Below are 17939 nucleotides of genomic sequence, written 5' to 3'. Positions count from 1 at the left end.
CAGTTTATTGTATGAATAATGCGAAATTAAAATTCAGGATTCCGCCGAACAAACAATGTCCAGCTTCGGAGCCAATTTGTATACAACGCTATTCATGAGATTGGTCAACCAGCGAAATCGGACAATCGAAAAAGAGTCATTCCACCACATGAATATCCTCTATCAGAGAGTACTATCGTTTTTAAAGCCCGATGGATCCTTCAGTCTATTTAGAAGCGATTGGTAATAATTTGTTTAATTATTGTTCATTTTTTTTATGTAAGGTCCTCACTATATTATATATAAACAGGAATCAATCGGACTCGAGTGTTTGGCTGACGGCTTACTGTGCCAGAGTTTTCCAAGACGCGTCGTTCTACGAATGGGAAAATTATATTTACATCGATCCGGCCGTCATATCAAACGCCATATCTTGGATATTGGAACATCAGACACCTGAGGGTGCTTTTTATGAAATAACGTGGAGTCCCGACCGTAAAACAAACACCTCGATCAATTGGCCGCATGATGTAATAACTCAAAGAAATATTTCGCTCACTGCTCACGTCCTTATTACTTTGGATACTGTTAAAGACTTGAAGGATATTAAAGGGGTACTTTGATTTGTTTTATTTGATATTCTTTAAAAAAAATAATTGTAATGATATATTTTATTTTAAATTATAGGGTTTAGGTGCGAAAGTATCTTTAGCTCAACAGTTGGCAATCAATTGGTTGGAGCGCAATATGAAGCTTTTGGAGATACACGGAGAACCTTACGACATCGCTATCGTCTCTTATGCTCTCATGTTAAGTAAAGCTTCTAATGCAGAATCAGCTTTCAGGATACTTAAAAAACACGAGCGTGCATCAGGTATGTTTATTGTGATCCTAATACCATTAAGAATTTAATATAATAGATATTTCATTGTAATATTTAAACACTACTCAGTATTTACCAAACACATTTGGTTCATTAAAATCGTAGAATATGTAATCAGCAACATAATCGAGTCTTATATAAAATCAAATTAATTCTTATTTAAGGTGGTTTGAGATATTGGGGTAAAGAATTTGTACCACCGCCTCCAACGAAGATGGAAAATCAAAAGCCTTTCTTATTGCCACGTTTGCCATATAAATATGACAGTAGTAACATAGAAGCTACAGCTTACGCTCTCATGGTATATAATGCAAGACAAGAATCGACGATTGATGAGATTGTAACGTGGCTCAACGCTCAAAGGTTGACTGATGGCGGTTGGGCTTCAACACAAGTAGGTTTCATAAGTATTTATACAAGTATATCAATTAATTTAATATAATAAAAAATAATTTGCAGGATACAATCGTTTCCATGAAAGCCCTGATCGATTATACGATTAGGAAGAGAATCAGAGAAGTCAGCGGTATGACTGTTACCATCGAAGCCACAGCTCTTCCAGGACACAAGAAGACCTTATACGTCAATAATAAAAATCTCGCCATGCTACAAAGCATTGATGTTCGTATTGTTTTTATACATATGCTCTTTTACAGATTAACTGTAATTGACTTTATATTAATTTTATAGATTCCTCAAGCTTGGGGTACAGTCAAAGTTCAAGCGAACGGAGCCGGCTATGCAATTCTACAAATGTCCGTGCAGTACAATGTGGACATACCTAGATTCCAAACATATCCGCCCGTAAAATCTTTCGATTTATACACAAGAGCTCATTACTTCGGAAGAAATCAGTCTCATATCACATATCAGAGTTGTCAAAGGTAAAAATACTGCTACTGAGATTAGCGATCATAATGGCAGTGATGGCTATAAAAATATTGTATAATCACAGGTGGAACTATCTAAACGAGTCCATAAGATCCGGAATGGCCGTGCTCGACGTTGCTATACCGACTGGATATATAATTCAGCAGCAAACACTGGACGCTTACACGCTATCGAAACGAGTGAGAAACTTACAGAGGGCTCGGTTCCAAGACCGGAAAGTCTTGTTCTACTTTGAATTTGTGAGTATTTGGCTTACAATCGAGCATTTTTACGACATTGATGATCTGTTAATCACCTCGTTTTTATTTGCAGTTGGACGATGAAGCAATTTGCGTGAACTTTACTGTGGAGCGATGGTTTCCAGTTGCGAATATGACTCGCTATCTTCCGGTTCGAATATATGACTATTACGCACCAGGTCAGTAATTATTGTATATTAATTTTAAAAAATTTCTTTCAATCTTCACATAATTGAGTTGATTACAATTTTACAGAATATAACTTGTCTTATCCTTTAACATATTTGATCATAATTTTCAGAACGATTCAATGAAACTATATTCGATGCACTGCCGAATTATCTGCTCAACATTTGCGAAGTCTGCGGTTCATCACAATGTCCCTATTGCGCCATCTATAACGCTGCAACTTCGAGCAAAGCACTGATGGGACTGTTGTCTTTGACCATCTTCACAATTTTACTGTCCAACTTCAGAACGAGACTGTTAAACAATGGATTCCTCGCGTTGATAACGTGAAAACATCCCACAGCTAGGAAAAATTTGTTAATTTAAAGTGCAAGTCTTCCGCGTAGACTGATCAAATCGATTTCCGTTATTATTACACAGATTTGTACCTTTGGAATTAGTGTTTTGAGTGTTCTTATTATTATTATTATTATTTAACGAGATTTGATTTATACCGTCCTTAGATTTATGTCTCACAAAGTCGCATATTTTTATATTATGACGTATGAGAATGAACGATGATATTATGTTTAGTTTTTGTTATGTAAAGCAATATCAAATGTAGCGATTAGATAAGAACATAATTTGTAAATATATATTTTTTAATTTTATAATTGTTAATTTTAAAATACTTGTTCTATTATCTCTTGAATCTCGATTTTTATAATTCTTTTACTATATTACATTTCTCTATGATTTATTTTAATTATTAAAATCAACAATTGATATTATCATTAATTGAAATGACACAAATTGCTGGAATAGATCTTTATTAGTTCGTAATAAATCAACCGTCCAATTTTCTGGTCAATATAGATATATTAGTTATTTTTTTCTTATACTACTTAAAAATATTAGTATAAAGTAAATATTTTACTCGATCTTTATTTTGTTTTATATAATAATTATATTTCTCTAATGATTTCAAAAATAAATACCAACTATTTATATTATTGAAAAATCAATACAGAATTATTTGTATACAATATACCCCCAATAACACGGTAAATTGTGGATGTGCTATTTGGGTGCATGTAGTTGGGGGACTAGAAAATACTTAAATAAAAATACAATTTTTTTCAATACGTACGTATGAATCAGTCGCGTATGGTGAGACATCCTTTCTGGCTCGCTCATACAAATAGCATGTTCCCAATTTACCGCATTATTGTATTTTATTTTATGTATTATATCAAAATCACTCTAGGGAGTAATATACAACTATTGTTCATAATATATTATAAGAAATAATGTACAAAAGAAAGCGTATAACATTTTAATATGATTTTTTTATTATTAATTAATAAATTTATTTAAAAATAATTTCAAAAGCCGGTGCTTAATTGAATGATTCCAATAATTGTAATATTAGGTTGTATTATGTGATACATGTGCACGTTTTATAATTTTGCCGATTTTTGCCATAATTTTGTGGAAATTTATTCGTATGTTTTGTGAAACACCGTGCCACATAATTCTGCTATGTTTCTGTCTGTGTAGATATGTTTTCATTATATATATATTTTTACAAACGTATATAATAAATGTTGATTTCTTAAAAATAAAATATTTTTTTCAATACTTATATTTTGAATTTATCCTTCTAGTCCTTAAAGATAAAAAATAAATAATAATAGTTGAGTTTTATAAGTTTTTTATTTATTTAGATAGCATATAGTGATAAAATAGATATGTTAAAAGCAACAAAAATACATGTAGGGGTACATTTCATAGATATGTATATAATATGTATACAAGTTTAAATAATACACGGTTTCATACTTATTTTCAAGTATCGATTTAACTTATAAAGAAGTGAGTAATGATATACAATATGTAGGAATACAAAAAAAATCAATCGTATACAAAAATACCAAGCTTTTAATTCTATCGTTATTTCAAATGACGTTTAGCAAAACAGTCTCCGAAATTTATAATCTAAGTTTATGTCCATTTACTTTAAGTAATAGATACAAGTGTCCAATCATGTTCATTATCACACTAATAAAACATTAATGCACAGCACCTTTCAAACCATATATATATATAGATATATTTTTTTTTATATATTTTCATTATAATAAAAAGCTAAATATTTTTGAACTACAGTGCGTCCAAAAAGTCTAAGTTGTTTCTATCATGACACATTAATTCTCATAGCACACGGTTTTAACGAAAAAGAAAACCACGCTTCTTTGCAGCACATATTTCTGAGATCGCAATTACATAAATATTTAAAGACGTCTTTGGTAACGGATCATTTCGAAAGGACTTTAGCCACCGACATCGCCCAATTTGACTAAATAATACATTTGGTGTTTCAATATCATTTAAAATAATAACTGAAGACTTTCTAAACGTACAGTATTACACGTAAATAAAAGACGAAACGAACACGTACACAAAATTATACGTCAATTCATAATACCAATCTATTCCACATTTTCATCAGTTCTTCACATGGAATTAGTATTTTCAGTCTCATTATCTTCACCATCAACCACTCTCCGTTTTGGTTCAACTTCTGAAATAAAATAATGAAACATTAGAACTTAATATAAAAACAAAATACCAATAAAACCGTCATAAATACTGTTTAAAAAAATATGTTGGAAATAAAATTATTGTTAAAAGCCACTGCTGCATCGTTCAATATCGGGAAAGATTATATAGAATTTTAAATATATCGCTATAGGAATACTACTTTATAGGGGGGACTAGGCACCCATACAAAATTTGAGGTTAGGTTCTTTCAATTATATTTTGTTAATTTAACAAAATCGGCAAATCAAATTTTTTTCCCATTTTATGTATTAAATGAGCTTGTATTTGGTTTGTAAACAAGAGCATGTGCCCTATGTTTCTATTGCGCGCGAAAAATGTTCTTGATTTTGCGAGTGCCAAAGGAGTCAAACGCAACAATGTAATTGCTATTTTGAAAACAAGTTTGATATGCTGTTTTTGTTAAAGTCATCAATTTATTTATATAATTAGGAGTTTGCGATAAATTTAGGAGTTAGCAATTTTGATTAAAAAAAATACTATCCGATGCAAATTATAAAAAACAATACACTCGGGCCAAAAGATTGAAAATAAAAACATTTGCTATCAAAAGCAAAGGAATTCCGCCCGAAGCTGAGAAAAGTTTCTCGCCACAAATCAAAAGTTCAGTATGATGAAGCATGTTCGTGACTCCAGTAAGAGTATGATAGGACTAGAAAGTTCGTCAAGTAAAGATATCAGATTCCATTGCAAGTCGAAGACATCATAAATGAGATATATGACCAAAAAACTAAATGCGTTTTTTTTGCGCACTTTAATTTAATTAATAGTTTTTTACTATTTATTAATTTTTATGTAGCAGTATTTATGACAAGGCTATGGACTACTGACCATTGTGAGTTTGATGTATCGGACGCTTTTTACCGATGACAATTTCCTTGCACACAAGAGCGTTAATTTCATGCAGATCCTGAAAAAACAGTCGCCATTTTAAAAAGTGCCATCAATAAATTATATCATAATTAAATTCAGTATCATACCTTCGTTTGACTTCGACTGAATGTATACGTAGCTTGAGTCTTGGACGATTTCTCCAATTTCTCAGAATTTTCAGTGAGTGGTTTTATGCATATCCTATAATTATCCGATAAGCGATGTATAACCCCCGAATTACCGTTCACAGGCCGCTTGGGTATTAGACTTAACGTATAATCCTAAAACACAAGTATTATTAGATTTCAAAATTCGTTGTAGTGTTACTTTTTTATATGAAAGTCGAAGATTTACTTCATTTGATTGCGTCCTGCAAAAGCCGTTCACTAATGAACGACAAACCGGCACGTAAAAGAAATTATAGAATTCAATCAGATCAATACGCCCGTTATGCTTCAACTTCCCATTCTCTCCTAGAAAAACAAATAAAATTTAAGTATACACCACACAATATTTCCTAAACGACATGTTCATGGATCATCAGGGTCGCTTAACACATTCAATACAATAATATTTTTATAGTGCAGAAATGAACATTACTTTGAATGTATTAAATTAACGGAGATATGGATATAGGGGCATATACAGTACATTATTCGTTCATACCTTCATTTTCAATATTTGGAGTGGTAGGCACATGAACACTCCTATACACATGATTTGAAGCTTGAGGCTGCATCCGATAACAACGCATAATATCCGTGAACTTTCTTTCAGTTCTGTTATTTATATCAGTCGATGCCTGGAAATTAAATTCAAGAATATAACTACAAGGATAAAATATTTTATATTTATCTCTGCAATGTCAGACTAATTGTATTTGTACAATATAAGAATTGCAGAAGTTTAACCAGAAAATTATTTTTTTTACTACTTATTTTACAATTTTGCTTTGTAAAACATTGTATTATATTTTGTAATTATGCAACTAAACAAATTCAGAGCAAAAACTTTACTTTGTTTAAATTAAATCTAGATTTGAAAGTCAGTAATATAATGTTCTTCTAGAAGACCATTGCAGCAATTAACCATAATTTGATCATTCAAATTTTTAATTCTTACTATCAAAATAGATTAAGCTATATGTAACAACCTAATATATTACCTTGCAAATGGCATAAATTGTGCACATTAATATTTGATCTAAGTGTCGATTCTCCATGAGAGAAGTGTGTTTTACAATCGTCTGCTCGAAGCATGTCCATATTTTTTGTTTAAGCTCAGAGTCTTCCAGCTTTAGATTATCGCAGAAGAAAGTCATTTTTGTAGCGGCCAGATAGTAAAACTAAAATTAATAATATTACTACTAACTCAATATCGCAAATATAAAATTTATAAGTAGATTAATACCTTTCTAAAGAATAATCCTAAAGAACCACCTTTAACTGGTCTCGATTGAGAAGTTGCTTGTCTTCTGATTCCAAAGTTAGATGTTGATGCTTCATTTACTACAAATAAAATATATATTTTATAACATTACTTATATATAAATACATGACATAACAAAAAAATATGAATTACGTTTCAATTGTGATGCGTTTTGGTTGAGAAGTGATTGTCCTGGTTTGATTGGATCGACGAAGAGTTGTCTTTTCGAGACGTCGATTTTTGGCGATAAGAAGCAATCTGATACTGATGATACTGGTGATATTATAGTAAAAAATTATATAACACTTTTTTAATAAATAAGTTTCATAAACATTGGTAAAAAAAAATCCATTCTAATATCATGTTGTGACATGCTTTACTTGTTTTGTACAGAAAGATACATTAATTATATTCTTCTGAAGTCTCGCAAAAAATAAATGCTTCAGTTATTAGAATTGCAGATTAATTTAGCAGATGATATCATTAAAACGAAAAAGTGCAATTATAAAATTATTGCTAAGAGTAACATCATTACACCACATGATTTTATATCAAAAAAGCGATTACAAAACATCAAATTAAAATGTTAAAACTATCAAAAAGTTATTGAAATGGTATGAATCTACTTTCATAATTTGATTTTAAAATCACCTGTTGCTGATTGCAATCTTTCAGCCGATTGAGCAGCGGGTATTAAATTATTATTTTCCTGTATGCAGACGTCGTACCACTGTGGAATCGGTTCACCGAGATCAGCAATTCTTTTCCAAAGAGGACTCTCCAGAGTCCAAGCCTGTGACTCTAAAACTTGTTCCTCAATCTACAATATTCAAAATATATTTTTTTCTCCCACAATAAAATAAAACACCTTTCTTATAAAATGCAATGTTACCGAATTGAGATGCTTTATAACGTCTCTGCTCAGCTTTTCTTTTATACACAAGACAACCAGTTCAATAATTTTGTAAAAGTGAAACGGCGGCAGTCGCAGACACTCGAGAATCCATGGAAACCGAACAGTATGTTGATAATGATGGAATATGATGATTTGACAGCAGCAAGCGAATAAAGCTTGATGCAATATTTCTTGATTTAATAAGCCCTAAAATAAAAAATAAATATATTATTAAAATCAATAAATCAATCACATATTATAACAAAAAAATATTCACCTCCAAATTTAGATTTATTTTACGTCGTTGTTCTTCCAATATATTTTCTTCTAATAACTTATAATATAATGCTTCAATTAGGAGCAAACGGCTTCCGGCAATCTCCTCGGACGTAAACGGAGCATAAGCCGTTAAAAAGCTGGTTGACATCTTTCTTTTAAGGTTTAAGATATCTTCAAGCGGATTCTTTTTACATTTACTGTAATAAATATTGTATATCAGTACAACGAAGATGAATACTATACATTCTACACAACAGCAATTTAAATATATCAAATAATAGTTTTTATTTAGATTAAAATGACTGAATGCATTTGATAATTCAGATTTATATTTAATTTTACTAATTATAGACAAATAAAAATGTTTCATAATATAAGTATTAGCTTTGTATAAGTTAAAAAGTATCATTCGATCGACATAATTTTGGTGAGTGAAAATTTCTAACTGCAACGAGAAACACACATTATTGATTGTAGAAAAAATCTGTAAAATGTTCTAGCTTGGATGAAATTTTCAGTAATTATCACAACAGTAAAAGGATTACAAGAATAATTCTAAAAAATCTTTTATTATCCTATAAAATGCTCACCTAAACATCGTTAACAAAGATTGAGACGGAGCGTTCGAACAACCAGCCAGAAAACGGTGCAACCTCACTAAAGACTGAGCCGTCATCGAAATTGGAGTGTCCGGATCGGCGTGTTTTACGAGATGTCTGCGTCCAGTCAGTGGAGTCTCCTGCACGAAAGTCATTTCCTGAAATAAACAATACATATAATCACCATAATTTGATAAATGTTCAAGTTTGATATTTAATAAACTTACCTTTCCGAATTTAGTTAATGCTTCCACAATCTCATCACCGTTTACATTTGCGCCCAGTTCACTCGAAATGTTACCTGAACATTATGGGTTATTAAAAAGAAGGCATTTAAATAGTCGATAAAAAAAAAAATATACCCAAAAATATTCTTTCGTCGAAATCTCCTACTTTCAGCATAGTCATACCGTAATGTTTATTTAACGACTTTAAATTTGTATAAAAGTTCCCTGTATCCAAAAGACCCATTGTCATATCGTTTTCTCCTATCAAACCCTGAAAAATTTGTTTTATTATTTAAATTACTAAAACACTATCACTCAAAATTGTATCACTCACTGTATTTTCAAATAATTTTTTAATTATTTCTTTCCAATTGTACTCTTTGAAAGCCTTCGCTTCTACATCGCTTCCTTGGAATACTCTACACATCAGCTCTATGATGCATGGTGGATTTTTGGGCCTTGTTTTTGTGTTCAACCAGCTATCTGGCAGACCTAATAAAATCTCAAACAATATTCAATATTTCAGATAAATGTATTTCGACAATTACCTTCAAAGCTTGGATTTATCAAATCCTTGCGCATCGATAAATAGGCGTTGGCAAACATATAATCCATGCAAGAAAGAAGCGCATGATACATGAAAACCAAATCATCCGACAGTTCTGGTAATTCTCCCTTAGCGCAAATGAATAAACACCAACAAAACTCAAAGAAATTATTCAACGAACAAAGAGAAGACCTAAAAAATAATCGAGATTATAGAAAAGTCAACATTTATATTACAAAAAATGTTACCTCTTCTTTCCAATTTTATTCACAGTTTTTGTTGTTTCCGCCTCCAGTGGTTGAAACACATATGTGAATATCGGTTTAAACTTTTGGAATAGCAGCATCGACACTGAAAAGTTACTTTTCAACCTGCTTATCGTTTTGGGAAATTCTTCGTTTACGGCCACCATATCCATCCATTTTTGTATTTTATCAAAAAATTTCGAAAGACTAAAATATACATACAAATATTTAAATACATACAAACATAAAGTAGAAATTAAATAATGATAATAACTCACCTGACATTACAGAGTCTCGCTAATTTTGTTAAACTTGCACAGTTTCCTTCTACGATGGAATCCAAACGTTCTAAATTTGGAGCTGGTAATGTGCGACATGCTGAGTACAAAGAGCATGCGATCCAATGCATCGACTCTCCCTAAATTAAACCGATAAAGTGATGTTTCATATTTAGGGTAAACCATAATTTATCATCTCGAAGGCAAAGATCTTCATAGTCAAAAATTACTAAGATTGCAATCTTATTTGGTTACTAATAGTTTATTAGAAGAAAGTTTAGGTAAAGCATAAAAATAAGAATCTGATCAGAAATAATATTTGTTTTATCAAAGCGAAAGTAATGGATTATAAAAAAAAATTTAGTGTGTTGTAGTTTATAGTGTCTGCACTTGGATATTACACTGTTTTAAAAATACGGCTTCTGAGAATGTCAAAATTCGGTTTAGATGTTCCTCGTTCGATTCTCACTTATTATAAGTAGTAACATTGTTATAAAAAATGTTAATATGAACGCTAGATAACCGAGCGTCTCCACTGCAACTGCGACGGCATGAATTTATTGGTTTTGACGTGGATTCTAATCAGGGACCCCTTAAATTTGACCAGAAAAATGCATGTCATTTAATGAAATCTATAATTTAGAATTGTCGAGTAACCAAATAGTTAAAAGCCGCCGTTGCAGTAGAAACGCTCGTTACCAAATGTTCCCACTGCAACGGCACCAACCCGATTTTATTGCTTTTGATATGAATTTTTGACTTCTAAGAAGGGATAATTGTTTTTTGCGCTCTCCTATTGGTCAAAATTCGGTTTAGATATGCTTCACTCGATTATCACTTATTGTAAGTTATAATATTATTATAAAGTGTTAATATGAATACTAGATAACTGATTATTTTCACTGCGATGGTGGATTCCATATAGGAACGCCCCTTGAATTTGGCCAGAAAAATGCATGTCATTTATGAAATCGAAATATTAAAAAAACTATCGCTGCTCAGACATAAAGCAACAGCATTATTACAAATAATATTGATTAAAACTTAGGTGCCTACTTGGCACCACGTTAAAGCTGGCCCACACCACTGGCATTCACAACCACCAAGTAGAGTATATTTATAAAAATGAATGTACTTCTTGGAGTATGTTAATATATAATAAAATTCATGTAAAAAAATTGTATCACACCATAATTTCATGTTGTGTTGTTGTATTATCAGTATCACTCATTATTAAGAGATTCGCGACCAATTTCAAGTACAATACAATTGCAAAAATTCAAATCTAGATCTGGACAAATGAATGATCTTATTGGAATTTGTTATCTTCGGATATACTTCGGATTACTGATAAATAACTTTAATAAACTGAACCATAAATGTTAAAGAAAAATATTTTCACCACTGTATGAAGACTCGTAAAGCATGCACTTTATTTTTTTATAATTATTTAAGGCATACTTCCTAGTAATATTTTCACAATCTATAATTAAATACGTTGGAAAGTCGCTCGTCATCATTCCTCCGTTTAGGACTAGGATAACTTTGTATTACTTAGTTTCGATAGTGGCAGTGGTAGTGGTAGTGGTAGTGGTAGTAGTAGTAATAGTAATAGTAATTATAATAATAGTAGTAGTAATAGTCGAAGAAGATAAATAATAACAAATCGAGTGCGTCATGTGCGCGTCAGATGGCACGATTATTCGGGTGTGTCAGGTGCGAAGGCTAGAGATAGGCGAATAGGACTCACCTCGAGAGTATAGGTCTCGTTGGCGTCGCAGTAGTTGCGCCATGCTACCTCGCCGGCGCTCTCGTCCAGGCTTAGCTGCCTCACGAGCTCCGTATAACATTGCAAAAGCTCATCAGTGTTCCGGTAAGACGACATGGCACCGCTCTACCGCTAAGCCCACCGCGAACGGCGGGAAACGACGCTAGATGTTGCCACTTGACAAAATGATCTATGCGAATTTCGCGCCCATAGCGTGTAACTTAAACATATATTAACACTATTTCAATCAAATTAACATGTTATAGCAGCACTAACACTATATATAACTTACTCTTTACTATCCGTGTATTAAAACACTAAATTTTTTACAACTTTACAAAATGACCAAAAAATACAATAATAAAATATTATTTAACATAAATTCACATTTAATATGTATTTAAAATAAACCGGCTTTCATAAATAATGTCACAGATTTTTTTGTAAATATTTAACCACCTGACATTATTATTTTTTATTTTATTATTTAAATTTAAGAGTATTATTTCGATACACAAAAAATCATAAAATATTAAAATTATATAATACATACCAGATCAGCTTCTCGTAGCTGACTTTAAACAGATTAATATGCAATGCCAGCGTATTAAGGAGCCGGATGACGACAGCCATAGGCGAGTTGGTAAGTGCGAACGTCTTAACTCCAACGGACATCAAAAGAGGATGCAAAAAACTTAATTTTTTTAAGAATAGCTCTATTATCGACAGCATACTACTTAGTTCCTAAAAGAAAGGCGCTATGATATAAGAGGATATAACCTTATATCCTCTTATAAAGGTATCTTGAAAACCTTTTTGACTAAAAGTGAGTATTTTGTTATTCTGGGATTCCGAATTATAGAACCAGATTCAAGAATGCTACAAAATAAAGTGTTATAAAGAACGCGAATAAATGACCGATCGTCAAAGTGAAAGGTGTTCCTCATAACAAAGCCGAGCACCTTGGAATATTTATCACAGACGTCGTGTATGTATAGAGAGAACCTCCACTTGCTCTCAAAAGTCATTCTGAAATCTTTGGTAGAAGTTTCTTTAGCCAAAATGTTCCTGCCGAACAATGGCGTAGCTATGGGGGGCGGAGGGGGCGGACCGCCCCGGGCGGCACTTGCTTGGGGGCGGCATATTCGCGATGGAATCGTCTAGTGTGGTTCTTAACCCTGAATAAACCAGAATTTATGTAAATCTACAAATAGCAAGAGCTTACCAATAATCAATTTATTATTTTAAGAAATACTGATTTTATGTCCCTGCAAAAAAATGTATGGGGGGCGGTTATTTTAAGGATTGCCCCGGGCGGCACATATCCTAGCTACGCCACTGCTGCCGAAATCGTAGGAATAAACTATTGGCGGACGGGATCGAGAAAATAACACAATATGGCACTTTCCGACACTAAAAAGCAGACACTTAATGGAAGCCCATCTCCATAGAATCCAAATCCCTCTGTGGAGAGAAAGAGTCCGCAACAGATCGAATGTATTTATACAATTTTCAGTCATCTGTATACAGAACAAAAGTTAAGTTTGTAACTGCCGCATATATGTCATTAATAAATTACACAAAAAGAGTTAGTTAGGCGTTAGCTCAAAGGGCACCAAAAAATCGAAATAAAGACATTTTTTTAATTATTTGGCAAACGTGTATGCCAACACGATCAGAGACAATTCAAAATTATTCTGTGGAGCTAGCTGATAATATTTGAAAATATTCTTTATTTATTTAGGCTTATAACTGCTATAACACCTACTGTTTTTCTATTGAACTTGCAATTAGGCGGCTTACATAAATTATATCACAGGTTTAAGAGGGGTGTGATCAACGGAATTGTGACAGTCTGTGACATGGGGGGGTCTCTTAAAAAATGCTACATCGTGAACTTAAATTTGTTCATTAGTAAGTCTTAGGTATTTTTATTATTATTTTTTAATAAAACATTTTCCCTAAAACAGAAATATAATGTTTAATTCACCAAGTACCAATGTGTCAGCGTGTGATTTATTCGCAATATATGCTTATAAACATCGAGTACGTGTTCTATTGTTATTATCTAGAACTTGTAGAAGAAACTATTCAGCAACATCAGTTCCACACGTATCATATCTTAAATACATATCTTATTTTTACCTTTGTAAATCAAAATATTTTTTGTTGTGTGAAGTGACGCACGGGAGGGGGGGGGGAGGGGCTTAAAATCTTACAAAAAACCTGGGACATAATTTATGGAAGCCGCCTTACTTACAATTTCTTTTACAAAATATCAATTGCATTTTTTTAAATATAAATATAATAATTTTACATTCCTTGAACAGGAATTGCATTATATTAGGTATATATTTTATTTTATTGATATTGTGCTTATTACTTGGTCGGGTTTTTATGTTTTAAGGCCACTCACCTCGAATGTCAAAACCTTTACATAACCTTCAAATAAATGTTCACTGCGAATTATTCGACAATGCTAAAAGTCTGTATGCGATGTTTTCACACGTCGTATCCCGTTTGCGATAATCTAAGTAAAACTATGGGTAAATTCTTAAACAAAGGCGCATCCAATAAAAAGAGGTTACATTTGTGATGTATCAAATTTATATATATCATTGTAATACTTTTCATCACTGTTAATATCGAAAACTTTAGGAAAGTGTACAATGATTTTATGCCTAAATTGCCATCCACACAAAGTCTCACTAGAACTAAATACGAGCATGCCAAATCTAGCCAAAGGCGCATAAACGTTTTAAAAAAACTCTTTATGAGCCACATAAGCGATCAACTGTTAAATACTAGCATCGTCAGTTTAATTGAAGGAAAAGGATTTGAAATTACTAGAGTATGTACTCTACATTCACGTTATTGATCATTTATTTTTATAATAATAGTTTTTCTGTTTTTAGCTCAAAATATCAACCGATTTTGGGTTGATTAATGTGTATTGGTCGACTACTAAGGTTATAAACGAAGAAAAGTTTCAGGAAGTTTTAAAACATGTTGCCGGTTTGTTACGACACGAACTCTCCCAACTTAAGATAATGGGAAATATACCAAAGATTCAATTTGTGAAAGGTATTTGCTCTATTTTTTATGAAATAATTTCGGCAATGACATATTTATTATTTCATAGATAAATATTTTATACAATTGATGGAGTTGGATAGAAGTCTCGCAAAAGCCGATTTTGGAGAAGATTATTTACCAAATAAATCCACTGAAGCGTTAAAATCAGAGTTATCGCTAAATATGGTGTTGGATGCTAAAATTCTGGTATTTTTTTATGTTTGTCTAATTTATTATGAACATTTAATTTGAGTTTAATTATTAAATAATATTTATAGAAAAAAGTTAAAGAGATTGATATAAAATATAACGATATTATCGAGTATAATATTCCTGAGATGAGTCACAATGTATTTGGCTTAGATAGGGAAAAGATTATCAATAAAATACAGAAAGGCAAAGATTCTTCTGTATATGCTTGGAGTAATTTTAATACCGATGATACAACAATAACAGCCCCAGAGGAGAGAGTAGTTACCAATATTAATATTTTGAATTCAAGTACAGTAGCTGAGAGAAAATCACGAAGAGCTGAATTTGAAGAATTCCTCAAAAATAGAGACGTAAACTTTTATTATTATAATATATCTCTTAGTTTTATTAAAATAATATTTATTATTTACTTCCTATTTTATAGATTATGCGAAATAAGTTGATAGAAGAACTTTCACAGTATGAAAATAAAGCTCAAGTGGTGTCTCTAACAGATGATTTCACAGAAGATAATTTTGAAGAACCTGAGGACAAAGAATTTGAAGACCATATTTGTCTCAACAATGATGACTATGAAGATTATGACTATGATGATAAAATTACAAAATAAATTTCTGGGTGTTTTATATATATTATGTATTTAATATTAATAAATATTTTAGTTTACCGTTAGTGTTTTATTTGTTAGTTACTCAATAAATTTAGTTTAATATACAATTTGTTGAATAACTTTTCTGAATAATATTACCAAGGAAAATACATGAAAATAACAATTGTATTTAAGTAATAGTCATTGAAAATTAAAAGAATACATTTTATTACTACATTCAAAATGTATTCTGTATGTGAGAAGAAGAGTAATTTTAATGGAACATTTTTTCTTAATTTATGTGGCAGTTAATTTAGCTATATAGATAAAAAAGGAATAATGTACAGTCTTGGTCATAATAATGGGACATGCCTTAAATTGGTGTATAACTCTTGTGCAGTCTGGCCACAATATAGTCATAGTCTGACCAAATTATTTTAGCAGGTAATTTTAGCCGTAATTTTGAAAACAAAACAAAAGAATTTGTCGTTTTTTATTGCTCACTTGAGTTTTAAAATGGGATTGCAGCTCTAATTGTTCAGTTTCGCCTAAGCAATCGTTATGTTCAGTTGTGTGATTTCCCCCTTTATTTGTCGTTACAATTTATTTTGAATATAATGTAAACATTTAAAAAATGCCAAAAAAACGCGATTTAAGTGAAGCTAAAAGAGCGAATATAATTTTATTGAGAATATATTATTATTAGTAAACACATTAATTGTTCACGACACGCTTTTCAAAATGCTTTGAAATGGTTCACCGAATGTGGTTCTTACAAATCAAAGCCAAAAACTGGAAGAAAACGAAAGACCCAGGAAGATCGAATCTTTGTTAGTGAGTCCCTTAAAAATTGTCGAAAACGTCTTCAAAGCTTTAGGTAGCTACCTAATGGCCATCCATTTCTTCGCGGACGGGCAAAAGAAGCCTCAACAGTGTGAGACTCGGAGGTTGTAAAGCCCAACACAAACCGTGGCTTTCAGAAATAAATAAAGCTCGAAGGTTAAAATGGGCCCGAAAACTCTGAGATTGGACATCTGAAGATTGGACGAAAGTCAATTGATCCGATGAATCCAGCTTTGAGATAATTTTAAACTTGTTAATATATTAAAAATTTAATTTATTCTATAATTTCTAAAGCAATTTTTTTTTTAAATAATCATACATTTTTCAATATTTTTTTTTATGTTTTTGTGACCCTTGGTGTAATACACCAGGGGTTGCGAGCAAGCTTTGCAGCCCTAAATACATAAGGGCAGTCACCTGGCAGACTCTGGCAGACACTCGAAGAGACCAGCAGACGCCCGTACTGTCATCCTGAGAGGGACTTCACTCAATCTCCGCTATTCTATCGCTGCCAAGCCAACTCTGAAGATCTTCTGAGGATATCATCCCTGCGCCAGCTTCTCCACCACCACTCGGAGAATAACGATCTCGCCCTTCATGGTCTGTCGCAATATGTAATATAATCTAATATAATAAAATTCTCACTAGCTTCACATAATCACATTGTAACGTGAATTTAAAATAATTAAAAAAAAACATTTTTAAATATAATTTAAATACATACTTTTTTCCAATAATTATTTGTCTAATCTCGGTGTTGCTTGTCCCATTCGAAACGTTTTTTTCATCGCTTTTGTTAGTCGTAACCTTTTCACTGCGGGGCTGTTTTTAATATACACATCCCGTAATCGAGGGTGTAAAGTTCTCTTAGATATTTCGATTCCTTCATCATTTAAAACAGCTGTTACATCTTAATTTGTAACCCATCTATTTCGCAATCCAATAGAAACAACTTTCGTCCACATTTATGTCGTTGTGACGTATAGGGTTGCTGTCCAGGTGGTAACATTTTTTAATTCTCATCAAATTTATGAGACATGTTGAATTTTTGGACTATTTCTCGATAAGTATGAGTTTCTTCACCAAGTAAAGTGCAAATAGCAATTTTCACTTCATTAGAAATAATTTTTTTGGGTCATTTTATAAAAATCACTGTTTTACACAAAAAAATATTATTAAATACTATCGAATTAATCCACAAATTACCATTTAATAACAATTATGATGTGAGTGATAGCTTAGAAAGAAATAAAACGTAATTATTTCATCCGAATGATTTGCCAGAACCACAAATTGCT

General features: G+C 31.8%; 3 protein-coding genes across 4 annotated transcripts in view; 2 read left to right on the top strand and 1 right to left on the bottom strand.

Annotated features, from left to right (window-relative positions):
- Nucleotides 1-3787, top strand: part of Mcr (macroglobulin complement-related) — a 37547-nt gene extending 33760 nt beyond the window's left edge. For both annotated transcript variants that reach the window (XM_088189554.1, XM_088189555.1), the window contains 9 exons: nt 38-222; nt 290-593; nt 667-853; nt 1027-1256; nt 1322-1483; nt 1553-1746; nt 1818-1992; nt 2066-2171; nt 2294-3787. In XM_088189554.1, the coding sequence (XP_088045680.1) occupies nt 38-222; nt 290-593; nt 667-853; nt 1027-1256; nt 1322-1483; nt 1553-1746; nt 1818-1992; nt 2066-2171; nt 2294-2511 (1761 nt within the window). In that variant the 3' untranslated portion in view covers nt 2512-3787. The remainder of the gene's footprint in view (nt 1-37; nt 223-289; nt 594-666; nt 854-1026; nt 1257-1321; nt 1484-1552; nt 1747-1817; nt 1993-2065; nt 2172-2293) is intronic.
- A 488-nt stretch (nt 3788-4275) lies between these two features.
- LOC148232974 (retinoblastoma-like protein 1) lies at nt 4276-12070 on the bottom strand. Its single transcript, XM_088189556.1, has 19 exons — nt 11904-12070; nt 10154-10293; nt 9879-10082; nt 9632-9822; nt 9418-9575; nt 9219-9354; nt 9084-9157; nt 8848-9014; nt 8256-8454; nt 7976-8185; nt 7735-7903; nt 7237-7356; nt 7066-7163; nt 6821-7000; nt 6322-6457; nt 6010-6128; nt 5763-5936; nt 5614-5692; nt 4276-4744 (listed from the first exon to the last, which is right to left on the bottom strand). The coding sequence occupies exons 1-19, from the start codon at nt 12036-12038 to the stop codon at nt 4677-4679; spliced, it is 2757 nt and encodes a 918-aa protein (XP_088045682.1). The 5' UTR covers nt 12039-12070; the 3' UTR covers nt 4276-4676.
- A 2250-nt stretch (nt 12071-14320) lies between these two features.
- LOC148232973 (uncharacterized) lies at nt 14321-15876 on the top strand. The gene is made up of 6 exons (XM_088189915.1): nt 14321-14504; nt 14580-14772; nt 14837-15005; nt 15064-15203; nt 15275-15559; nt 15634-15876. Exons 1-6 carry the CDS (start codon nt 14374-14376, stop codon nt 15817-15819), a joined length of 1104 nt encoding a protein of 367 aa, XP_088046041.1. The 5' UTR covers nt 14321-14373; the 3' UTR covers nt 15820-15876.
- Nucleotides 15877-17939: the final 2063 nt, after the last annotated feature.

This window comes from Plectrocnemia conspersa, unplaced genomic scaffold, assembly GCF_051122295.1.
Source record: "Plectrocnemia conspersa isolate PC_06_02 unplaced genomic scaffold, ASM5112229v1 ptg000008l, whole genome shotgun sequence".
Lineage (NCBI taxonomy): Eukaryota > Metazoa > Arthropoda > Insecta > Trichoptera > Polycentropodidae > Plectrocnemia > Plectrocnemia conspersa.
The sequence above is the reverse complement of the archived record's forward strand: the minus strand, read 5'-3'. Positions and strand labels throughout refer to the sequence as shown.